General features: G+C 50.3%; 1 protein-coding gene across 3 annotated transcripts in view; it reads right to left on the reverse strand.

Moving 5' to 3' along the window:
* b4galt2 (UDP-Gal:betaGlcNAc beta 1,4- galactosyltransferase, polypeptide 2) overlaps positions 1-26,663 on the reverse strand; it is a 465,910-nt gene that overhangs the window by 76,335 nt on the left and 362,912 nt on the right. For all 3 annotated transcript variants that reach the window (XM_060830513.1, XM_060830514.1, XM_060830512.1), the window contains exon 4: positions 21,316-21,503. In XM_060830513.1, the coding sequence (XP_060686496.1) occupies positions 21,316-21,503 (188 nt within the window). The remainder of the gene's footprint in view (positions 1-21,315; positions 21,504-26,663) is intronic.

Genomic DNA, 26,663 nt, shown 5'->3' on the forward strand with positions numbered 1-26,663 from the left:
ATGTGGGCAAAAATGATAGCAGTCAGACTAAAGAACAAAGCAAAAAACCTCACATAATTAGAACTGTAAGTGACTTACTGAAGACATATACCAAAAGGAACAGACTGGAGTTAGGGGCCAGAGATCTGCCAAGAATATGGCATGTACATTGATGACTGATACTTTTGTGAATCCCAAGACTGTGTGGTAGTTCAGGAAGAACGTTCTTAGCCTCAACTAGAGCTGTAAAGGTAAGCTGCCTACTATCTCTGACTTATCCCTTTGTTCATTATCCTCATAGTGCCGTAAGATTCAGGGGTGAAAGTAAGATTTGACAATAGGAAATAGTGACTGTAGATTTTAGCCATATGGATTCAGATACCTATGTTTTGCTTAAAAATAAAGATGCTGATGAATATTCATGTGGGGACAAAGGTAAGACATAACAGAAGAGGGAGAAGCAAATGTTTGCTCCTTTTGTGACCTGAGAAAGCAGTTTGCAGAATTCTCCCCAACATTTCTATTGTAACTGCACTGTAAAAGATCCTGAGATCAGAAATGGTGCTATATAAATGTACACACCTTTTTCTGTATTTTCACAGCTGAGAACAGATTTCTAATTTTTTCAAAGATGACATTTGTGAGAGTTCAATAATTTATGTAAATTTATAATGAAAATATTAATTTAAGGATAAGGCCTTAAAATGCAGTGAATTGTGTCTGTGCATTTTGTCTAATTATCCATAGCCATCAAGCCTGCACTCGATTTTGATGGGAGATTTAGTAATGAATAACTAAATTGAGGGAGCACATTTTAATTAAGTCAGTCATTTTGCCTTGCTTTAAAAAACTGCAAAAGCACAATTAAAAATAAATGCAGACAGTCATCACACAAAGTTGAATATGGTAAAGTCGAAAGCCTGAAACAAAACAGAGCTCTAATCATGCAAGGACAAAACTTGGCACAGTTAGAGCTTCTGAGTGCATGACTGAATAAATATAACAGGCAGATGGGAAAAGCCTACACAAAAGATTGCTGAGAGTTCACCTACTGACTGCATGGCTTGCATTCTCAACAGGGAAGATGTCAAAAGAGAAAACAGAGAAGGAAACTGTAGGGAAAATCTAACAGCCAGAATGTGTTAAGTGCATACATACAAACCATGTACAACTTTATGCAACAGTGCGTAAAAGGCCAGAAAATACAACAGTGGCAACAAGAAGATTGAATCCTAAATTAAAGGATGTGACGAGACAGACTTAGCACAGAAATGTTCAGAATTCAATGGCAGAAAGTTAAACTGAATAGGTAGATTATGTTGCTGTCTATGATATGACCCTTTATGCATTTTATTATGCTGCATTGCTCTTTTCAGGACTATGTTGTTGGTTAATGGGTCAACAAACATGGCGGTTGTAAACGGCTTTCAAAGTCTAATTTTCAAATTTTAATGATAAAAATCAGAGGCTGAACATTGTTGACATACTCTTCTGTAAAATATGGAGCACTTCCCTACCGACTGCACTTGATCCTGTCAGAAGTTAATTGTCATTGTGATTTTCCAAATTTTAAGGCAAAAGGATTCTCAGGCAAACAAGTGTAGATGTAAAAATAGACGAACATAGCAACGATACTAGGTTTACTATTTTGGAACATTAAAATTGAAGTATAACAATACTTAGCGGCATACAAAAGGTACGGCTTGAAGTTGTTGTGAATTTATATCCACAAGATAACTTGGCCTAAGGGTTTCTAATTAAGCAGAAACAAAGGAAAAGGGCAAGCTGCTTATCATAGAATCATACAAGCGGCAGCTATTTAGTTCACTGCTGTCTGTTTAAAAGTACAGTTACGATGAGTCATACAACCACGCTTTTAGAATAGATTATCCTTTATTGTCATGGCCATCCAATCACGGACGTACAGGAGTACAGTGAAAAGTTTACAATGTACTCCCATCTGGCGTCATTTTAGGTACAAAGTACCTAGGTGCACATCTTAAATACAAAATACAGAAATGAATGGAAAAAGAGAGGAATGAAAATTGCATTAATTACAGTTGTGCATAGCAGAGGATGGAAAAATGACAATAAAGTTAAAAAGATAAGCATTGCAGGCTTTCCGTAGATCAGCGCAAGGGGCTCCCACGTGTGGTCTGCCTCGGTTTACAAGTCGCTGGCAACTGGCACCAGTTCCCATCCAACAACTGTCTTGCTCCATGAGGCCACCAACACACTTTATCTCCACTCGGGCCACCAACCCACTGACCATCTCCACTCGGGCCTCCAGCCCACTGACCATCTCCACTCGGGCGTCCAACTCACTGTCCATCTCCACTCGGGCCTCCAGCCCATGGGCTACCTCCACTTGGGCCACCAGCACACTGACCACCTCTGCTTCGGCCTCCAGCCCACTGACCATGTTCACTCGGGCCACCAGCCCATTGACCATCTCTGCACAGGTCCCCAGCCCACAGGCCATCTCCGCTCAGGGCTTCCAGCCAACTGACCATCTCCACTAGGGCCTCCAGCCCACAGGCCATCTCCGCTCAGGTCTCCAGCCCGCTGACCATCTTCACTCGGGCCTCCAGCCCCCTGACTATCTCCACTCAGGCCTCCAGCCCACTGACCATCACTGCCTGCCCTCCAGCTCACTGACCATCTCCATTCGGGCCTCCAGCCCACTGATCATCTCTCCTGGCCTCCAGCCCACTGACCATCTCCACTCGGGCCTACAGCCCACGGGCCATCTCCGCTTGGACCTCCAGCCCACTGACCATCTCCGCCCGAACCTCCAGCCCACAGGCCACCTCCGCTCGGGCCTTCAGCCCACTGATCATCTCCACTCAGGCCACCAACCCGCTGACCATCTCAGCTCGAACCTTCCAGCCCCCTGGCCATCTCTGCTGGGCCTCCAGCCAACAGGCTATCTCCGTTAGGGCCTCCAGCCACTGACCATCTGTGCTTGGGTCTACAGCCCACAGGCCATCTCCGCTCGGGTCTCCAGCCCTTTGACCATCTCCGCTCAGGTCTCCTACCCAGTAACCATCTCCACTCGGACCTCCAGCCCCCTGACCATCTCTACTCGCCTCAGGTCTACAGCCCACTGACCATCTCCACTCGGGCTTCCAGCCCCCTGACTATCTCCACTCAGGCCTCCAGCCCACTGACCATCACTGCCTGCCCTCCAGCTCACTGACCATCTCCATTCGGGCCTCCAGCCCACTGATCATCTCTCCTGGCCTCCAGCCCTTTGACCATCTCCGCTCAGGTCTCCTACCCAGTAACCATCTCCACTCGGACCTCCAGCCCCCTGACCATCTCTACTCGCCTCAGGTCTACAGCCCACTGACCATCTCCACTCGGGCTTCCAGCCCCCTGACTATCTCCACTCAGGCCTCCAGCCCACTGACCATCACTGCCTGCCCTCCAGCTCACTGACCATCTCCATTCGGGCCTCCAGCCCACTGATCATCTCTCCTGGCTTCCAGCCCACAGACCATCTTCACATGCACAAACACCGCTTGGGCCTCCAACTCACTGACCATCTTTGCTTGGCCTCCAGCCCACTGACCATTTCTGCTCGGGCCTCCAGCCAACTGGTCATCACCGCTCGGGCCTGCAGCCCACTGACCATCTCCACTCGGGCTTCCAGCCCACTGACCATCTCCACTCAGGCCTCCAGCCCACTGACCATCTCTGCCTGGCCACCAGCCCACTGACCATTTCTGCTCGGGCCTCTAGCCCACAGGCCATCTCCGCTCGGGCCTCCAGCCCACTGACCATCTCCGCTCGAACCTCCAGCCCCCTGGCCATCTCCGCTCAGGCTTCCAGCCCACAGGCCATCTCCGCTCAGGTCTCCAACCCACTGACCATCTCCAATCGGGCCTCCAGCCCCCTGACCATCTCCACTCAGGCCTCCAGCCCACAGGCCATCTCGCCTCAGGTCTACAGCCCACTGACCATCTCCACTCAGGCTTCCAGCCCACTGACCATCTCCACTCAGGCCTCCAGCCCCCTGACCATCTCTGCCTGGCCACCAGCCCACTGACCATTTCTGCTCGGGCCTCTAGCCCACAGGCCATCTCCGCTCGGGCCTCCAGCCCACTGACCATCTCCGCTCGAACCTCCAGCCCCCGGGCATCTCCACTCGGGCTTCCAGCCCACAGACCATCTCCGCTCAGGGCCTCCAGCCCACTGACCATCTCCACTCGGGCCACCAGCCCATGGGCTACCGCCACTCGGGCCTCCAGCACACTGACCATCTCTGCTCCGGCCTCCAGCCAACTGACCATCTCCACTCGGGCCTCCAGCCCCTGACCATCTCCACTCGGGCCCCCAGCCAACACGACATCTCCGCTCAGGCCTACAGCCCCCTGACCATCTATTCTTGGCCTCCAGCCCACTGACCATCTCCGCTCGGGCCTCCAGCCCACTGGCCATCTTCACTCGAGCCTCCAGCCCACGGGCCATCTCCGCTTCGCTTGACCCTCCAGCACCCTGGCCATCTCCGCTGGGCCTCCAGCCAACAGGCTATCTCCGTTAGGGCCTCCAGCCACTGACCATCTGTGCTTGGGTCTACAGCCCACGGGCCATCTCCGCTCAGGCCTCCAGCCCTTTGACCATCTCCGCTCAGGTCACCTACCCAGTAACCATCTCCACTCGGACCTCCAGCCCCCTGACCATCTCTACTCGGGTCACCAGCCCACAGGCCATCTCGCCTCAGGTCTACAGCCCACTGACCATCTCCACTCGGGCCTCCAGCCCACAGGCCATCTCCGCTCAGGGCCTCCAGCCCACTGACCATCTCCACATGCACAATCACCGCTCGGGCCTCCAACCCACTGACCATCTCTGCTCGGGCCTCCAGCCCACTGACCATCTCTGCCTGGCCTCCAGCCCACAGACCATCTCTTCTTGGCCTCCAGCCCACTGACCATCTCCACTTGGGCCTCCAGCCCCCTGACCATCTCTGCTTCACTCGAACTGCTTGCCCACTGACCATCTCCGCTTGGACCTCCAGCCCACTGACCATCTCTGCTCGAACCTCCAGCCCACTGACCATCTCCGCTTAGGCCACCAACCCCGTGACCATCTCATCTCGAACCTCCAGCCCACTGGCCATCTCGACTCGGGCCTCCAGCCAACAGGCCATCTCCGTTCGGGCCTTCAGCCCACTAACGATTTCTGCTCAGGCCTCCAGCCCACTGACCATCTCCACTCGGGTCTCCAGCCAACAGGCCATCTCCGCTCAGGTCTACAGCCCACTGACCATCTCTGCTCGAGTCTACAGCTCATAGGTCATCTCCGCTCAGGCCTCCAGCCCACTGACCATCTCCACTCGGGCCTCCAGCCCACTGGCCATCTCCGCTCGGGCCTCCAGCCCACTGACCATCTCCACTCGGGCCTCCAGCCCACTGGCCATCTCCGCTCGGGCCTCCAGCCCACTGACCATCTCCACTTGGGTCTCCAGCCCACAGGCCATATCCGCTCAGGTCTACAACCCACTGACCATCTTTGCTTGGCCTCCAGCCCACTGACCATTTCTGCTCAGGCCTCCAGCCCACTGACCATCTCCGCTCGGGCCTGCAGCCCACTGACCATCTCTGCCTGGCCTCCATCCCACTGACCATCTCCACTCGGGCCAACAGCCAACAGGCCATCTCCACTCGGGCCTCCAGCCAACTGGCCATCTCCGCTCGGGCCGCCAGCCCACTGACCATCTCTGCCTGTCCTCCAGTCCACTGACCATCTTTGCTTGGCCTCCAGCCCACTGACCATTTCTGCTCGGGCCTCCAGCCCACTGACCATCTCCGCTCGGGCCTGCAGCCCACTGACCATCTCCACTCGGGCCTCCAGCCCACAGGCCATCTCGCCACAGGTCTACAGCCCACTGACCATCTCCACTCAAGCTTCCAGCCCACAGGCCATCTCCGCTCAGGGCCTCCAGCTCACTGACCATCTCCACACGCACAATCACTGCTTGGGTTTCCAGCCCACAGCCCATCTCCGCTCAGGTCTACAGCCCACTGAGTATCTCCACTCGGGCCTCCAGACACCTGACCATCTCCACTCAGGCCTCCGGCCCATTGAGCATCTCTGCCTGGCCTCCAGTCCACTGACCATCTCTGCCTGGCCTCCAGCCCACTGACCATCTCCACTCAGGCCTCCAGCCCACTGACCATCTCTGCCTGGCCTCCAGTCCACTGACCATTTCTGCTCGGGCCTCTAGCCCACTGGATATCTCCGCTCGGGCCTGCAGCCCAATGACCATCTCCACTCGGGCCTTCAGCCCACAGGCCATCTCCACTCAGGCCTCCAGTCCACTGACCATCTTTGCTTGGCCTCCAGCCCACTGACCATTTCTGCTCGGGCCTCCAGCCCACTGGATATCTCCGCTCGGGCCTGCAGCCCATTGACCATCACCACTCGGGCTTCCAGCCCACTGACCACCTCCATTCAGGCCTCCAACCCAGGGACCATCTCTGCCTGGCCTCCAGCCCACTGACCATTTCTGCTCGGGCCTCCAGCCCACTGACCATCTCCGCTCGAACCTCCAGCCCCCTGGCCATCTCCGCTCGGGCTTCCAGCCAACAGACCGTCTCCGCTCAGGTCTCCAACCCACTGACCATCTCCAATTGGGCCTCCAGCCCCCTGACCACCTCCACTCAGGCCTCCAGCCCCCTGACCATCTCTGCCTGGCCTCCAGCCCACTTACCATCTCCACTCGGGCCTCCAGCCCACTGACCATCTCTTCTTGGCTTACAGCCCATTGACCATCTCCACCCGGGCATCCAGCCCACTGGCCATTGCTACTCGGGCCTACAGCCCACGGGCCATCTCTACCTGGACCTCCAACCCACTGACCATCTCCACTGGGACCTCCAACCCACTGACCATCTCCACTGGGACCTCCAGTCCGCTGACCATCTCCACTCAGGCCTCCAACCCCTTTACCATCTCCGCTCGGGCCTGCAGCCCACAGGCCATCTCTGCTCGGGCCTCCACCCCATTGACCATCTCCGCTCGGGCTTCCAGCCCTCTGCCCATCTCCATTCGGATCTCCAGCCCATTGACCATCTCCACTCGGGACTCCAGACCCCTGACCATCTCCACTCGGGCTTCCAGCCAACTGACCATCTCTGCCTGGCCTCCAGCCCACTGACCATTTCTGGTTGGGCCTCCAGCCCACTGACCAACTCCACTCGGGCTTTCAGCCCACTGACCATCTCTGTCTGGCTTCCAGTCCACTGACCATCTTTGCTTGGCCTCCAGCCCACTGACCATTTCTGGTTGGGCCTCCAGCCCACTGGCCATCGCCATTCGGGCCTGCAGCCCACTGATCATCTCCACTCAGGCCTCCAACCCCTTTACCATCTCCGCTCAGGCCTCCAGCCCACAGGCCATCTCCGCTTGGGCCTCCTGCCCACTGGCCATCTCTGCTTGGGCATCCAGCCCACTGACCATTTCCGCCCAGGCCACCAGCCCACAGGCCATCTCCACTCAGGACTCCAGCCCACTGACCATCTCCACCCGGGCCTCCAGCCCACTGACCATCTCCGCTCAGGCCTCCAGCCCATGGGCCATCTCCGCTCGGGCCTCCAGTCCACTGACCATCTCTACTCAGGCCTCCAGCCCCCTGACCATCTCCACTCGGGCCTCCAACCCAGAGGCCATCTCTGCTTGGGCTTGCAGCCCACTGACCATCTCCACTTGGCCCTCCAGCCCCCTGACCATCTCCACCCAGGCCTCCAGCCCACAGGCCATCTCCGCTCAGGTCTCCAGCCCGCTGACCATCTCCACTCGAGCCTCCTGCCCACTGACCATCTCAGCTCGGACCTCCAGTCCACAGACCATCTTTGCTCGGGCCTCCAGCCCACTGACCATCTCCACTCGGGCCTCCAGCCCACTGACCATCTCCGCTCGGGCCTTCAGCCCACTGACCATCTCCACTCGGGCCTTCAGCCCTCAGGCCATTCTTGTTCCTCTCAAGCCTCCAGCCCATTGGCCATCCCCACTCTGCTCGGAGTTCCAGCCCACTGTCCATCCCTGCTCTGCTCCTACCTCCAGCCCACTGGTCATCTCAATTTGGGCTTCCAGCCCACTACTATCTATGCTTGGGCCTCCATTCCCCTGGCCATCCTCGTTCCGCTCAAGCCTCCAGCCCACTGACCATCCCCTCTGCTCGGACCTCCACCCCACTGTCTGTCCCTGCTCTGCTTGGGACTCCAGCCCACTGGCCAACCCTGCTCTGCTCAGACCACCAACTCACTGCCATCTATGCTTGGGCCTCCAGGCCACTGGCCATCCTCGTTCCGCTCAAGCCTCCAGCCTGCTGACCATCCCGCTCTGCTCGGGCTTCCAGGCCCCTGATCGAACTCGTCCCACTCGGGCCTCTAGCCCGATGGCCAGCTTAGCTCTGCTTGGAACTCCAGTCCATAGGCCATCCCCACTCTGTTTGGGCCTCCAGCTTGCTGGCCATCCCTGCTCCACTCAGGCCTCCAGCCCACCGACCATCTGCACACCGCTCAGGCCTCCAGGCCCCTGACCATACCCCCTCCGCTCTGGCCATCTATATTCAGGCATCCAGGCACCCATCCATCCCCTCTCCACTCAGACCTCTAGTCCACTGCTCATCTCCTCCCCCCTCGTGCCTCCAGCTCACTGGCTATTCCTCTACGCTCATGCCTCCAGCCCACTGGCCATCCCCACTCAGCTCAGGCCTCCAGCCCACTAGTCATTTCCTCTCTGCTTCAGCCACCAGCATGCTGGCCATACCCGCTCCACTCAGGCATCCAGCCCACTGGTCATCTCTCTACTCTGGCCTCCAGCCTACTGGCCATCCCCACTCAGCTCAGGCCTCTGCCCGCTGGCTACCCTCATATTGCTTGGTCCTCTAGTCTGCTGGCTTTTTATGTGTTTCATGTGCACATTGGATATAGATTTGTTCGCTGAGCTGCAAGGTTCATTTCCAAACATTTCGTTACCCTATTAGGTAACATCTTCAGTAGGCCTCAGGTGAAGCAATGCTGAAGATTCCTGCTTTCTATTTATATATTTGAGTTTCTCTGGGTAAGTGATGTCATTTCCTGTGGTGATGTTATTTCCTGTAGTGAAGTCACTTCCTGTTACCTTTCTCAGGGGGTGGTAGATGGGGTCTAACTTGGTGTGTTTGTTGATAGAGTTCTGGTTGGAATGCCATGCTTCTAGGAAATCTCGTGCATGTCTTTGTTTGGTTTGTCCTAGGATGGATGTGCTGTCCCGGTCAAAGTGGTGTCCTTCCTCCTCCATATGTGAGATACTAGTGAGAGAGGGTTATGTATTTTTGTGGTTAGTTTTCTACCTGTTTGTCCAATATTGTGTTTGTTACAGTTCTTGCATGGTATTTTGTAAATGATATTAGTTTTGCTTGTTGTCCGTATAGGGTCTTTCATGTTCATTAGCTGCAGTTTTAATGTGTTGGTAGGTTTGTGGGCTGCCATGATGCCAAAATGTCTGCGTAGTCTGGCAGTCATTTCTGAGATGTCTTTGAAGTACGGGAGAATGGCTAGGGTTTCTGGATGTGTTTTGTCTGCCTGTTGGGATGTTGCTGAGAAATCAGCGGACTGTGTTCATTGGGTACCCATTCTTTTTGAATACACTGTGTAGGTGATTTTCCTCTGCCCTGCGTGTTCCTCTGTGCTGCAGTGTGTGTTGGCTCATTGAAATAATGTTCTGATGCAGCTCCATTTGTGGATGTTGGGATGATTGCTTCTGTCGTTCAATATTTGGCCTGGATTGTTGTTTTCCTGTAGGTGCTGGTTCGAAGTTCCCCATTGGCTGTTCGTTCTACTGTGACATCTAGGAATGGCAGTTTGTTGTTGTTTTCCTCCCCTTTAGTGAAGTTTCTTCCAATAAGGGTATTATTGATGGTCTTGAAGGTTTCCTCTAACTTGTTTTGTTTAGTGATGACAAAGGTGTGATCCACATTTCCGAACCACAATTTGGGTTTGATTGTTGGCAGAGCTGTTTGCTCAAGTCTCTGCATTACTGCCTCTGCTAAGAACCCTGATATCAGAGATCCTATGGGTGTTCCATTGGTTTGTCTGTAGGTTTTGATGTTGAAGGTGAAGTGGGTGGTAAGGCATAGGTCCACTAGCTTGATGATATCCTCCCTGTTGATGAAGTTAATGGTATTTGATGTATGTGTCTTTGGGTCTTCTAATAGTGTAGTCAGTGTTTCCTTGGCCAGGTTAATGCTGCTTGAAGTAAACAGGGTTATTACATCAAAGGAGACCATTATTTCATCCACTTCTATCTTAGTGTCTTTGATGGTCTTCAGGGATTCTTGGGTGGAGTGGATGGAGTGGCGTGAGTCTTCTACTAAGTGTTTTAGTCTTTGGTCTAGCTCCTTGGCCAATCCGTAAGTTGGTGTTCCAGGTCGCAAGACTATGTCTGAGGGGGGACTCCTGGTTTGTGAATTTTGGGTAATCTGTAGAAGCGTGGTGTGTTGGATCCATCTGGTTTCATTTTTTGGAAGTCGGTCTTATTTACTTCTGCAGATTTCTGAAGTTTTTTGAGTGGGGCTGTGATTCAGTTCTCTAGTTGTGGGATCGGGTCTATCGCCACTTGTTGGTAAGTATTGGTTTCTGTAAGTAGTGTGTTCGCATTTTCAATGTAGTCTCTTTGATTTAGAATGACTGTTAAGCGTCCTTTGTCTACAGGTTGGATAACAATGTTTTTATCTTTTTTCAGTCTTTCTAGTGCTTTCTCTTCTTGTGTTTTGAGTGTGTCTCCTTCCTTTTTTCTGCTTCATGTTGGTCCGACTACCTGTCTGATGGTTTGCTGGGTTTCTTCTGTGAGTTGGTCGTCTTTTAGTGTTGTTTCTAATGCTGCTAAGAAATCTTTCTTGTCTGCATCCTGGCAGTTGTAAATTTAATCCTTTTACTAAGACGGCTTTTTCAGTGTCTGTTAAGGTTGGTCAGATAAATATTTTATCCTTGCTTCCATGTTGTCATTGTTGTTACTTTGTGTAAGTTTGTCTAGTTTTCTCTGCAGATCTAGTTTTTTCACTTTCTGTGTTTGTCGCTGTCTAATATCTATGGCTTGTTGTTCTGTGTCTGTCCATTCATGGTCTGTTGCATGACTGAGTAAAGATTTTTGATACAAAATCTCCCAGTTGTATTTATGGAGTCTGTTGTGGGCATCCTTAATCATTTCTCAAAGCATTCGGCGGCCGTTTTGCTCTGCTATTCTTATGGCTAGTGGGGTGTTAAGGGGATGTTTGTATTGAAGACATTTAGTAATACCTGCTTCCTTAGGCATTCGTGCAGGAAGTACAGCTGTTTGCGGGTGGCACTCTGTCGGATGGCATTTGTTTCCCAATTTTGGTCCAGTTTTAACTTATTGTGCCTAAAGGTCTTAGTGAGTTTTGAGAAGATTTGTGGCTCAGGTAGAGGTTTTGGATGCTGAGCTGCAAGTTTCATTTCCAGACGTTTCGTATCCTACCCAGTAACATCTTCAGTCGGCCTCAGGTGAAACAATGCTGAAAATTACTGCTTTCTATTTATATGTTCTGGTTTCTTTGGGTTGGTGATGTAGTTTTCTGTGGTGAAGTCACTTCCTGTTCCTTTTCTCAGGTGGTGGTAGATGGGGTCTAACTCAATGTGCTTCTTGATTGAGTTCTGGTTGGAATGCCATGCTTCTAGGAATTCTCGTGCATGTCTTTGTTTGACTTGTCCTTGGGTGGATGTGTTGTCCTAGAAGCATGGCATTCCAACCAGAACTCTATCAACAAACACATAGAGTTAGACCCCATCTACCACCCCCCTAGAAAAGGAACAGGAAGTGACTTCACTACAAGGAATAACATCACCACAGGAAATGACATCACCAACCCAAAGAAACCCAAACATATAAACAGAAAGCTGGAATTTTCAGCATTGCTTTGCCTGAGGCCCACTGAAGATGTTACCTAATAGGGTAACAAAACATTTGGAAATGAACCTTGCAGCTCAGCAAGCAAACCTCTATCCAAAACCTCAACCCGAGCTACAAATCTTCTCAAAACTCACTTGTTCACCTTCTTCTTGAAATTATTTCTGGAATCTCTTTTACAAGTCAAGCATTCCAAACCTGGCAACTCAGTGAAAAAAGACTTGCTTCTTGCCAATGACATAAAATCTATGAGCTCTATTGCTAGGAACTTCCTTGGGATTTCTCCCACTCAGTTACTCTGTCACTAGCAGATGTGCTCATCATAAAGAGGATTTCACCTGCTGTTAAGGCAGTGGAGGCAAAACATTGTCAATGAAATTCCCAGCCCAAGTGAGTGACAACTGGCAAATCTGTTCCACAGTAATTGCTCCCTTCCATGAACTAATCCAGAGTTGTCTTGTCCTTATTATTAAGCATTTGTTTTTCAAAAGATATTCTCCTCCAATTCTCATTCAACTTTGATCAGTTCGAGTTTCTTTGGTGCTCAACTTTAAGCTTCATCTACGCATTCTGTATTCCCAACGTCCCATAGTTTGATCATCAAGTTGTTGATTGAGAAAACTCTTAGACGTTTCCCTGGCTTTGCAAAGTCTACAGTCATTTAAGCAGATTCACAAGTTCTGAATGTTGACTTCTGACATAATCTAATTTAAATGCAAGCATATTCTTTCTCCTGGATAGCTTTTTATCAGATACTTGCAGTTGTTTTCTTGAGGGACTTGCTCCAAGGCTTGATGCTTTTTAAATAAAGTATCAAATTCATGTTGGTGCTCTCTGAGCATGATTATAAAAATGCGTTGCATACAGTTAGCTTTTACCAATGGAGCTAGTGCATCATCCCGTCAGCCTGAAGCTTCAACATATATGAGTCCTTGCAGGAGTTCTGAGACCTCTTTAATAATTTAAGATCCCTTTCTAACTCCAGAACCGAAGTCATCCCAAATGTTTGGAACACTGTTGGCTGTAGAAATATTTTGAATCTTCACTTATTATTGAATAAGGCCTTCTTCCATTGCTTGACTGTAAAAATGAACTATAGTTATTCAACTTCCATCACCTGATTTTATACCTAAGATTTGTTTTGGTGAAAAAATGATTTTATGTAGGCTGTTATGTTCACATGACAAGTCCAGGCGATCCACGTGGAATATAGAAAATGATGATTTGGAGATGCCGGTGTTGGACTGGGGTGTACAAAGTTAAAAATTGCACAACACCAGGTTTTAGACCAACAGGTTTAATTGGAAGCACAAGCTTTCTGAGCGCTGCTCCTTCATCAGGTGGTTGTGACAATCACCTGATGAAGGAGCAGCGCTCCGAAAGCTAGTGCTTCCAATTAAACTAGTTGGACTATAATCTGGTGATGTGTGAATTTTAACAATATAGAAACAGTTTACATTAGAATTACCATTTTAATGAGCAGGCACTAAGATGTTTATAAATTTGCATCTCTTGCTTTCCTCACACTTGAATGAAGATTTCACATATTCCGCAATGAAAGTTTACCTATGGTGAACTCAATTTGTAACAAGCAAATGAACTGAGACACAGAATAGACAAACAAACCATTTTCAAACAGCTTGCTTTGGAACGGCAAAGAGAGAGAAAGAAATACACTTTGACAGATAACAGAAAGCTGAAAGCTCTTCTCTCCCTTTCAGGAAACAACAAAGCAACTTGGAAAAGGCATTATCCATGGAGAAATCAAGGTCATCTGTCAACTCCAGCACTCAGCCCCAACTATTCAGCTGTTCTCACTCTGCAACTCAAGAACTTTGAACTACAGCTGTCTTTACCCTTCCTATCTGGCTAGGCACATGCCTCCTCACTTTTTGATGTCACATTTATTTTAGACTTTTCCAAGACAGAAGGTAATACAATTCTTCTTTTTTTCACTCAACAAAACCTTGAAATGGGCCACTTCATTTTGATCTAGTTAACCAAGCTACAACTGAAATGGGACGACTGCATGCCAAACTTTGCTTGGCAACTGACTAAGTTCTGGTTAAAAAGAAAGGGGTTGCTTGCCCCTCCCTGCCTGGTTATATCAAATATCAAGGCTTTGATCATTTGTGCCTATTCGTTGCATTTACCCTGCAGCACTGGCAGATCCTTTACCATCAGCTGCGTTGTCTTTAACCTTGTTTGTTGTTTGTCATGTTCACATCTCACAGATGTGGAAGTGCAGCTGACAGCTGCTGAAACCACGGGACGTCATCCTCCTTCTGCCTCCCTGTGATGTGCCATTCTTCATGACAAGGAGGACTTTCTTCCCTTCTAACTGTGGTTGTAGTTGCCATTGTTGCATGTCCTTTTGAACAGTGGTACCCCAATTCAAGAGATCAGCAAGATCTAGAACTTCTACCTCCTCAATTAACGTGAGTGGTGGGTCTTTCTTTACCTGACCATCCTGAAAGAGCAAACTAAAGTCTAGAACCCTCTCAGGTAACTGGTTACTCTTATCTTTTCTCACTTCCTCTTGCAGCCTCTCTTTGAAGAGTAAAGGATGCTCTCCATTATCTTCTTGTAGTCTTCAGCTGGAGAGTTTCAACGAGAGAGTGAGTCCTGTGTACTGAGTCAACTCCAGGGTCTAATCAAAAATAGTCAAAGCAAATGATGTAAGATGTTTCTATGACCTTTCTTCCATTGTAATGAAATGCAGCATGCTTTGGTCCTCTCAGCTTCCTGTGCCTCAAAGGTGAATGGCAGAATTTCTCTTCTCTTCATAGCTTAGCTTAAAAAAAATACATGCATCAGTCTTTTATCCAATGCAAAGTTAGTTTCTTTGTTATTAACCATGAACTATGCAGACTGAAATTCTTTCTTATGTCTCCAAAATCAGGGAAGTGGAACACCTTGCAAGGAGCTTTTGTATTCTCTTTAGCTTCTTGCTCCCTTTCCTTTGCTGCCAATGCATCTCTATACTATGCTTAGGACACGCTATAACATGAGCTGGGCCAACCTCCTGCACATGGAGTCTCTTTGTGTTGTTGCTCGCACCCTATTTATTTGTCTGGTTTCTGCAGCTGAACGTTTTGAAGTACTCTCCATTTTGGTAAAGGTTGGTAATCTACAGTCATTTTCTATTCACTGTGGCCGCTTTTTTAGATTTCCTTTGCTTGTTATATTGTTAGCTGTGAACTTCCTCTCTTGCTTTTTCAGCTTTCTGGTGCTTTTTCCTCTTCAGTCTGTGACCTTGCTAGGCCTTGATGTCAGTCACCAACTCTTTCTTGTCACTGCTGGGCTTCTGTGCAGGTTTTTCCACCTCTTATAGAGACAGAGTCGACAGCATGGAAACTGACCCTTTGGTCCAACTAGTCCATGCTGGCCATGTTCCCAAACTAAGCTAGCCCCACCTGCGCTTCGACCATATCCCTCCAAACCTTTTCTATTCATGTACTTATCCAAAAGTCTTTTAAATGTTGTAACTGTACCTTCACCTACCTTTTCTTCTGGCAGTTCATTTTACACATGAACCACTCTCTGTGCGAAAAAAGTTGCCCCATGTCCTTTTCAAATCTTTCTCCTCCCATCTTGAACTTATGCCCCTAGTTTTGAACTCCTCCACCTTAGGGAAAAGACCCTTGTCATTCAACTAGTTTATGCCCCACATGATTTTATAAACCTCAAGAAGGTCGCCCCTCCAGCCTCTCTTTATAATTCAAAGCATCCAATCCTGGCAAAACCCTGGTCTATCTTTTTTGAACTCTCTCCAACTGAGTAATATCCTTCCTATAGCAGGGCGTCCAGTTCTGCACAAAGTACTCCAGACAAGGCTTCATCAATGGATAACCTCAACATGACATCCCTAATCCTATACTCAGAAGTCTGAACAATGAAGGCAACTGTGCTAAACCCCATTCATAACCACCACTACTCTGGCACAAATTTTAAATAAGTATGTACCTGAACCCCTAGGTCTCTCTGATCTACAACACTACCCAAATCCATACCATTAATTGTATAAGTCCTGCCCTTGTTTGCTTTACCAACCAGGCGGCATGGTGGCTCAATGGTTAGCACTGCTGTCTCACAGTTCCAGGGATCTGGGTTCAATTCCCGCCTCAGGTGACTGTTTGTGTGGAGTTTGCACATTCTCCCCATGTCTGTGTGGTTTCCTCTCACAATCCAAAGACGTTCAAGTTAGGTGAACTGGCCATGCTAAATTGCCCATAGTTTTCAGAGATGTGTAGGTTAGATGCATTAGTCAGGGGTAAATGTAGAGTAACAGGGTAGGGGAATGGGTCTGGGTGGGTTACTCTTCAGAGGGTCGGTGTGGACCTGTTGGGCCTAATGGCCTGTTCCCACAATCCAGGGATTCTACGATTTTATTTTATGAAAATACAATCCCTCACATTTATCCAAATAAAACTCCATCTGTCACTCCTCAGCCCATTGAACAAATTGATCAAGATCTCTTTGTAATCTTACATAACTTTCTTCACTCAAGGTGAATTGTTAGAATGGCCTTACACTTCACCTTTGGAATTTGCTGTCTTTCTCTGCATCTCTTCAGGTGTCTTTTGCCTCTAGTTTCGTGGGCCTGGTCACTGTTTCTATAATTTTATGTAGATAAATAATTTGAAGTTGGGCACCACGTGTAGTGTGTTAAATTTTTGGATGACACTAAGATGAGTGGTAGAGCAAAGTTGGCAGAGGCCTGTGAAACTTTGCAGAGGGACATGAATTGTTTGAGTGAGTGTGCAAAGATCTGGCAGATCAAGGACAATGTTAATAAACGTGAAGCTATCCATTTTGGTAGGAATAACAGTAAAAAGGACTATTGCTTGAATGGTAAAAAATTGCAGCATGCTGCTGTGGGTGTCCTTGTGCATGAATCATAGAGGGTTAGTCTGCAGGTACAGCAGGTAATTAAGGCAGAAAATGGAATTTTGTCCTTCATTGTTGAAGGGAATGAGTTTAAAAGTACAGAGGTTATGTTGCAGCTATACAGGGTGCTGGTGAGGCCACACCTGGAGTACTGTGTGCAGCTTGATCTCCTTACTTGAGAAAAGATGTAACATGCTGGGGTGCAGAGGAAGTTCACTAGGTTGACTCCGGAGTTGAGGGGGTTGGTTTAAGAGGAGAGACTGAGTAGATTGGGATTAAATTAATTGGAATATAAAAGAATGAATGGGGGATCTTATAGAAACATATAAAATTATGAAGGGAATAGATAAGATAGAATTAGAGAGAGGATGTTTCCACTGGAGGGTGAAACCAGGAAAAGAGGACATAGCCTCAAAATTAGGGAGAGCAGATATAGGATTGAATTAAGAAGGAACTTCTTCACCCAGAGGATTGTGAATCTATGGAAATCTCTGCCCAATGAAGTGGATTAAGATGTTCTCAGTAAATGTATTTAAAGCTAAGATAAATCATTGTTTTGAACAGTAAAGGAATTAAGAGTTGTGGTGAGAGGGCGGGTAAATAGAGCCAAGGCCATGAAAAGATCAGCCATGATCTTATTAAATGGCAGAGCAGGCTCAAAGGGCCAGATGGCCTACTCCTGCTCCTAGTTCTTATGTTCTTATGTTATAGATATTCTTCCAAACACTTATAGGCATTTAACAGAGGACACCTTTTGGAATCATGCAGATCCAGGCCCCAGTTCCATGTGATTGGATTCCACACACATATGCTCAGTTGCTACTGTTAAAGGTACATTTAACACTTCACTCTACACCTTCTACTCCCACTATCCTCTGCCCGGTCATACAGCTTCCAGTTTTCCCTCGTAGCTCCTCTTTCCACTTACTCCAAACCTATTACATAGCTATTATTTTATACTTGAAAAATCACAGACCTGAAACATTAACATTTTCTCTCTCTACAGGTCCAGCCTAACTTGCAGGGTGTTTTCAGTAACTTCAGCTTTCGTTATAGCAGTAATCATGGCCTCAAAACCCACTGGAAATGTCCCTGGTAGCATGTACAGCCACATGAATGATTAAACCAGGGCTTCATACAGCTTGGAATAGGGACTTCTGTCAGAGATATAAAGCAATCGCCTTGTATGGGTGCCCCTTTTTTTACAAAGAGTTGCACTCAGGAAGTGCTTAATTATTCACCTTGACAGTCAAAATTCTAGGCATAAATTGTCATTAAGAAGTGACTGATGCTTTTGTACCAGACAAGCTAACTCAACAGCACTAAAAAATAAGCCCTTTAATATACGGCTTGTTTGAATTGAAATGTGCTTCACAGTGGGGTATAATAGGGGAATTGTTTGGCAGTTAGGAAGCGATACTGCAGAATTACTGAACGACTGAAGCATTTGCCCACTTCTTTCCCCGTGATCAGCATACTCGCAGGCATCTTTTCTCTCTCTGCCAACTATTTGCTCCAACATAGTTAAAAGCTTGGAAGGCAGAGGGGATAAAAATACTCATCAAACTGGATGTAATGAAATTGGTATCAATGATACAAAGTGACAGGATTCAAGGCAATTCCTTAGTTCGCGCATCTGGGCAAATGCAGGATTTTATGGAGGAAACTTGCAAGTGAAATTATTTTCAAAATCAATCAATCATGACTGGGGAACACCATGATGCAACATTTCCCATCCCTAGGAAAGTTATCACCTTTACACAAGGAATTGGATGGATGCAAGACAAATGGAGTTTGTGCTGTCCACTATGAGACCTGTCAACGACATTATTCACAATTTAAATTCAATTTGTCAAATAGCAACTTTCAAATAGAAGGGGATTGTCATCCAGTAATAAGGTTAAAATTTCAAAGGGGACCTCCTTTTAGTTTTACTCACTGACTGTCCTGGGAAATCTAATATTGCACTTACTTACATAGGTCTAACATTCCTCAAATGACATTAACTTACCTCAAATCAGCTCAATTATAAGAGCACAAATTACTGACCAATATAAGATTCCGGTTTTTTATATATACAATAGGGGTGGCAACACAATTTTACAGTAAACCATTCCCTTACATATATTTTAATCATATTTTCATTCCATTCTATTAATAACATATGAATTCAAGTCCCAGGACAAATTTGATTGATTGGCTTTAAATTTCCCAACAAAGAAGTTGTATTATGTAGCACTCCCTGTGACAGGAACATCTGCAAAGTTTACATTCAATTTCTTTATCAGGAGGGAAATTTACTGCCAGGAATACTAAATATTTCAATGGGCAGGTTGGCAAGGGCTTAATTTGAATAATAATCCCCAATGAACAAGGGATTCTATTATAGCACAGTCTCAGTGAAGCTCTTGTTATGTCTGCACCCTGTAGGAGTGCTGCCTTTAAACTGAAGATGTAATTACTTTGCCAAGTTTATTCTCTAAAAATACTGTAAATTGAGAATTAGTGTCCTTCTCCTGTATAGCTCTCTTTATAATGACTTTGTCAAAGTTTTGGGTGTTATTTGGTCAGGTTATGTTAACAGTTTCAGAGCACAATCAGCAGTATCAGTTCTGAGAAGGTGCTTTTTGCCTTCTTTGGCTTCAGTCTGTAATATATGACCCTGCTTATCTTTTTATTCACTCACAGGATGAGGGCATTGCAGGCTAGGCCAGCATTTATTGCCCATCCCTAATTGCCCAGAAGAGTCAACCACATTGCTGTGGATCTGGAGTCACATGTAGGCCGGACCAGGTAAGGATGGCAGTTTCCTTCCCTAAAAGACATTAGTGAACCAGATGGGTTTTTCCTGACAACCTACAATGGTTTCATGGACACCACTGGACTGGTTACTTGTTATATGCCAGTCTCTTGAGGCCACAGAATGCCAACACATAAAATGGAGACACAAACGTAACAATGTTTGGACATGCATTACATGTAGTAGTTTGTACTGAGAGATCTGTGTGCCATCATTGAATGCCTTTCCCAAATATGAAATGTTTCTGACGTGCTGTATCATCTGAACCACCAGTTACTGCTGGAACTTGTGTGCCATGTTTAAAACAATTACTACTTATTATTTATTCAACTGTAATTCCTGGTTACCCAATATTTGTTCTGTAGTCATGCCTAGGTCTCAGTTATCTTTTATGAGACACTCCCTTGTATCCTTTCTTTTTTAACTGTGGTACTTTGAATTTTGCATGCTTCAATGCATTTTTGATTACTGTACTGTTTTGCAAAACAGCACCAAGGGAGACAGGCCAAGTGATATATTAAAATATGAAAGATGCATGCACTTATTTCCTATTATGCATGTAATTCTTTAGGACTAGGTATCAACTCAGTGTAGATCATTCATATTCAAGGGTAATGCAAGAGTCGACCAAAGAACCAGACACCTGCAACTGAGGTCAATTTACCCTCTAGTGCAGGTACTTGAACCTGGACCTCCTCTCTGAATCACTGTTATTGTGTATTACATAGCTACTCAGCCCATTTATCGGGCACCACTTCTTCAAATGAGCATCTTTGCTTCATACGAATCTCTTGTTTCTCCATATACCCTTGCACACTATTTCTATCCAAATAATCATTTAATATCATCTGAAATACATCAATTCTTTCTTGAAAGCCTCAAAAAAAAGAACTCTACATCCGTGCCACAACAGCCCTAGATGACAATGATTACACCTTGATATACTCACTGACTGGGCAAATATATGATTTTCAAACAGAAACCTGGTGTGGTCAAATGAGGAGAGGTCAAACAGGGAAGCAATTTGACTCCCCATCACCTTATCAAAGCCTCGTACTAAAATCTCAATGGTAACCTAAAACAATAAGATGCAGATTTACTGCTCTCTACTAACTGGTGTATCTGTTGTATAACAGTGTCGTACAAGATAGTCCCTTGAAGAATGAACCAGGACATGCAAATCAAGTTACAAAGATAGTCTCACTCCTGCGAGGAGAAAGTGAGGTCTGCAGATGCTGGAGATCAGAGCTGAAAATGTGTTGCTGGAAAAGTGCAGCAGATCAGTCCTCAGCAGAGGCCTCACCTTCATTCCCCTACACCCTCGGATTAACGAGTTCAACACGCGGCAAGACATTGAACAATTCTTCCGCTGCCTTCGCCTCCGTGCCTACCTTTTCAACCAAGACTCTCGCCCACCCTCTGACGACCCCTTCTCCCACCTCCAACACACCCCAGCCACCTGTTCATCCCGTGCTGGCCTCTTCCCCACCCTCTGCTGCGCTTTTCCAGCAACACATTTTTAGTCTCACTCCTGCAACAATAAATTGATGACGAGCGATATGACACCATCGGTGTTTCTGACTATCGATCGTAGTTTTGCCAAAGGCCCAGGGCAGCCCATGGGTATTAAGTCTAGCATTGCAGTGAGTTCATTAGTTGTTGTCTACAATATTTATTAACGAAGCTAAATATTGAGGATGGTTCATTGTCAATAACAACCATTATCTCACCTGAATCCAAATTTGTCCATTGCAATGGCAAAATGTCGTGGCTGGTCATAGCAGTGATACAGGTTTCTGTCATCCATAGGAATTAAGTCCACATCACTGAATACAAAACAGTCATATTCTTCGTCCTTCAGCACTTCCATGTAGCCAATATTCAGCAACTTTGCTCGGTTAAACATGCCTTCACCGTGCTGCGAAACAACAAAAACATAGAAATACATGTAAGATATACAACTCATGTATGTGAATTCAGAGATGGCAGACAGGTCGTAAATACAGGCAACAATAAATAAATTGAAATATTTCATAAGGTATTGATACTATCTTGAAGTATTAATGGTGATTACAATCTGTTGTGAACATCCTATAAATACTGGGCATTCACAAAGTTCTATAACTTGTTCCATTTAAATGTAATTGGATATACAATGGAACCTCGATTATCCGAACGTTTTGAGCGAGCACTATTTCGTTTGGCTAATTGATTATTCGGTTAATCGATTAAATGCCTTTCCTCTGGGGCTCAGAGTTTTTAAAAGTCTGCTCCCCGTTCAGGAGTCTGCAGCCGCACGAGGCCCGGCCCCGACACCATCTGACACCGCCTCCAACCCCATGCAACGTCTCCCCTGCCCCCAAATCTGTGCAACACCTCCCCTGCCCCCAACGCCTCCTCCCCACCCCCCAACCAAATGTCTTCCCTGGACCCAACGCCTCTCCCGCCCCCAACGCCTTCCCGGCCCCCAAACGCCTCCCCGGCCCCCAAACGCCTCTCCCGGACCCCAAACGCCTCCCCCGGACCCAACGCCTTCCCCTGCCCCCAACACCTCCCCCGCCCCCAACACCTCCCCCACCCCCAACACCTTCCCTGGAACCAACACCTTACTGCCTCAAATCCATGCAACACCTCCCCCACCCCAACACCACCCTGACCCGAAACACCTCCCCCACCCCCCCAACACACCCCGCCCCAACACATCCCCGCCCCCAATGCCTCCCCGGCCCCCAAACGGCTCTCCCACCCCCAAAGCCTCCCCTGGAACCAACGCCTCCCCCGCCCCCAACGTCTCCCCCGGACCCAATGCCTCCCCTGCCCACAACGTCTCCCCCACCCCCAAAGCCTCCGCTGGACCCAATGTTTCCTCCGCCCCCAACGCCTCCCGTGGATCCAATGCCTCCCCCGGACCCAACGCCTCTCCCGGAACCCAACGCCTCCCTGGGACCCAACACCTCCCCCGTCCCCAACGACTCCCTCAGACCCAACGGCTCCCCCGCCCCTAACGCCTCCCCTGCTCCCAACACCTCCCCGCCTCAAACCCGTACAACACTTCCCCCGCCCCCAAAGCCTCCCCAACCCCCAAAGCTTCCCCGGACCAAATGCCTCCCCCGCCCCCAACAATTCCCCCGCCCCCAATGCCTCAGCCGCCCCCAATGCCTCCTGCGGACCCAATGCCACCCCCCCCCTCCCCCCCGCCCCCAACACCTCCCCCAACCCAACACCTCCCTGCCCCAAACCCGTGCAACACCTACACCTGCCCCCATCAGCTCCCCACGTCTCCAAACCCATGCAACGCCTCCCCCGCCCCCAAGACCTACACCCACTTTCAAACCCATGCAACACCTCCCTCCGCCACCAACACCTCCCCCATCCCCAAACCCGTGCAACATGTCCCACCACCCCAATACCTCCCCCCAAACCTGTGCAACACCTCCCCCTGCCCTGAACACCTCACCCCACCCCCAAACCCATGCAACACCCCCCGCCCCAAACCTGTGCAACACCTCCCTCCACCCCAACACCTCCTCACCAAACTCGTGCAACTCCTCCCCCGCCCCCAACACCTCCCCCCGCCCCCAAACCCATGTAACACCTCCCGCCTCCAACACCTCCCCCCGCCTCCAAACCCGTGCAACACCTCCCCCACACCCAACACCTCCCCCCGCCTCCAAACCCATGTAACACCTCCCGCCTCCAACACCTCCCCCCGCCTCCAAACCCGTGCAACACCTCCCCCACACCCAACACCTCCCCCCGCCTCCAAACCTGTCCAACACCTCCCCTCGCCCCCACCACCTTCTCTGCTTCCAACATCTCCCCCACCCCCAACCCATGCAACACCTTCCCGCCTCCAACAACTCCCCTGTCCCCAATCCCGTGCAACACTTACCGCTGCCCCCAACACCTCCCTGTCCCCAAACCCGTGCAACACCCAACCCCACCCACAACACCTCCCTGCCCCCAAACCCATCACCACCTAACCCCGACCCAACACCTCCCCGCCCCAATCCCGTGCAACCCCTACCCCCACCCCAACACGTCCCCTGCCCCCAAGCCCGTGCAACACCTAACCCTGCCCCCAACACCTCCCCGCCCCCAAACCCGTGCAACACCTCCCCCACCCCCAAACACATCCCCTGCCCCCAAACTCTTGTAACACCTCATGCCGCCCCAACACCTCCCCCACCCCAAAATCCTTGCAACACCTCCCCCACCCCCAAACATCTCCCCCCACCCCCAAACCCTTGCAACACCTCCCCCCGCCCCAACACCTCCCCTTGCCCCAATATCTACCCCTGCCCCAACACCTCCCCCGCCCCAAACCCATGCAACATTTACCCTCACCCCCAACACCTCCATTCGCCCCCAACACCAATCTCCGCCCGCAACTCCTCCTCCACCCCAAACCCGTGTAACACCTACCCCCGCCCCCAACACCTCTCCCCACCAACACCTAACCCCGTCCCCAACACCTCCCCAGAAACCTGTGCAACACCTCCCCACCCCCAAACCCATTCAACACCTACCCCTGCCCCCAACATCTCCCCCGCCCCAACACCTCCCACTGCCCCCAACACGTCCCCCAACACTTTCCCCCGCCCCCAAACCCGTCACCACCTAACCCCGCCCAAACATCTCCCCGCCCTAATCCCGTGCAACATCCAACCCCACCCCCAACACCTCCCATGCCCCCAAGCCCGTGCAACACCTAACCCTGCCCCCAACACTCCCCAAACCCGTGCAACACCTCCCCCACCCGCAAACACTTTCCCACGCCGCCAAACCCTTACAACACCTCACCCCGACCCAACACCTCCCCCACACCCAAACCCGTGCAACACCTCCACCCGCCCCCAAGACCTCCCCCTGCCCAACGCTTACCCCCACCCCAACACCTCGCCCACCCCAAACCCAAGCAACACTTACCCCCACCCCAACACCTCCACCCGCCCGCAACTCCTCCTCCACCCCAAACCTGCGCAACACCTCCACCCGTCCCCAAATCCATGCTACACATACCCCCACCCCCAACACCTAACCCCGCCCGCAACACCTCCCTACACACCGTGCAACACCTCCACTTGTCCCCAAACCCGTGCAACACCTACCCCCGCCTCCAATACCTCTCCCAACCAACACCTAACCCTGTCCCCAACACCTCCCACACCCCCAAACACATCCCCCCACCCCCAAATATGCGCAACACCTCCCCCGGCCTCAACACCTCCTCCCGCCTGCAAGCATGCAAAGCACCTCCCCCTGCCCCCCAACACCTCCCCTAACCCCAACACCTCCCCCACCCCCAAACACCTCCACCCGTCCCCAAACCCGTCCAACACCTAACCTCGCCCCCAACACCTCCCCACACACCCGTGCAACACCTCCCCACCCCCAAATCTGTGCAACACCTCCCCTGCCCCCAACACCTCCCCCGCCCCCTATACCTACCCCTGCCCGCAACTCCTCCTCCACCCAAACTCATGCAACGCCTGCCTTGCCTCCAACACCTCCTCGCCTCCAAACCTGTGCAACACCTCCCCACCCCCAGCACCTGCCCCCAACACCACCCCTGCCTCAAACACATCCCCTGCCTCCAAACCTGTGCAAAACCTCCCCCACCCCCCAGCACCTCCCCCACCCCAAACACGTGCAACACCACCTCTGGGCTCAACACCTCCCCCCACCCCCAAACACGCACAACACCTCCCCTGCCCCCAAACACCTTCCCCCACCCCCAAATATCTTCCCCTGCCCCCAAACACACACAACACCTCCCCGCCCCCAACACCTCCCCTCGCCTCAAACACCTCCGCCCACCCTCAAACACACCCCCACCCCAAATACCACCCCCTGCCCCAAACACATACAACACCTCCATCCACCCCCACTCCCCCCGCCCCCAAACACCTCCCCCCACCCCCAAACACAATCCCCAACCCCAAATATGCGCAACACCTTCCCCGGCCCCAACACCTCCTCCCGCCCCCAACACCTCCTCCCGCTCCCAACACCTCCTCCCGCTCCCAACACCTCCTCCCGCTCCCAACACCTCCTCCCGCCCCCAGACACGTACAACACCTCCCCTCACCCCCCAACACCTCCCCACACCTCCCCTAGCCCCCAACACGTCCCCCACCTCCAAACACATCCCCGCCCCCAAACATGTGCCACACCTCCCCCGCCTCCAAACACCTCCCCTTGCCCCCAAACATGCACCGCACCTCCCCCCACCCCCAAACACCTCCCCTTGCCCCCAAACATCTCCCCCGCCCCAACACCTCCCCTGCCCCAAACCCATGCAACACCTACCCCACCTCCAAACCCATGCAATACCTCCCCCACCCCAACACCTCCCCCAACCCAAACCCGTGCAACACTTCCCCCACCCCCAACACCTACCCCACCCCCAAACCTGTGCAAGATTTTCCCTACCCCCAACACCTCCCCGCCCCCAAACCTGTGCAACACCTCCCCCACCCCCAATACTTACCCCACTCCCAAACCTAGGCAACACCTCCACCACCCCAACACCTCCCCTGCCCCCAAACCTGTGCAACACCTCCCCGCCCCAAACCTGTGCAACATCTACCCCGCCCCGAACCTGTGCAACATCTACCCCGCCCCGAACCTGTGCAACATCTACCCCGCCCCAAACCTGTGCAACATCTACCCCGCCCCCAACTTCTCCCCCATCCCAAACCTGTGCAACACCTCCCCCGCTCCCAATCCCATGCAACACCAACATCCAACTATGTGCAACACCTAACCCCGCTCCCAACACCTATCCCTGCCCCCAACTCCGTGCCACACCTACCCTCATTCCCAACACCTACCCCTGCCCCAACTCCATGCCACACCTAAACCCGCTCCCAATACCTACCCCCAACTCCATGCAACACCTCCCCCCGTCCCCAACCCTGTGCAGCACTGCTCCCCGCCCCCTCTCTGGGGCAGCTGGACTGGACACCAACATGACTGCTGCTGCTACCTTTGTGGGGTAAGTCTCCAAATAACTAACTAACTAACACAGACACACACAGACACACACCTTTTTACTGCAAGTTTTTGACAGGTT

Source organism: Hemiscyllium ocellatum, chromosome 9 (assembly GCF_020745735.1).
Source record: "Hemiscyllium ocellatum isolate sHemOce1 chromosome 9, sHemOce1.pat.X.cur, whole genome shotgun sequence".
In the NCBI taxonomy this organism is placed as follows: domain Eukaryota; kingdom Metazoa; phylum Chordata; class Chondrichthyes; order Orectolobiformes; family Hemiscylliidae; genus Hemiscyllium; species Hemiscyllium ocellatum.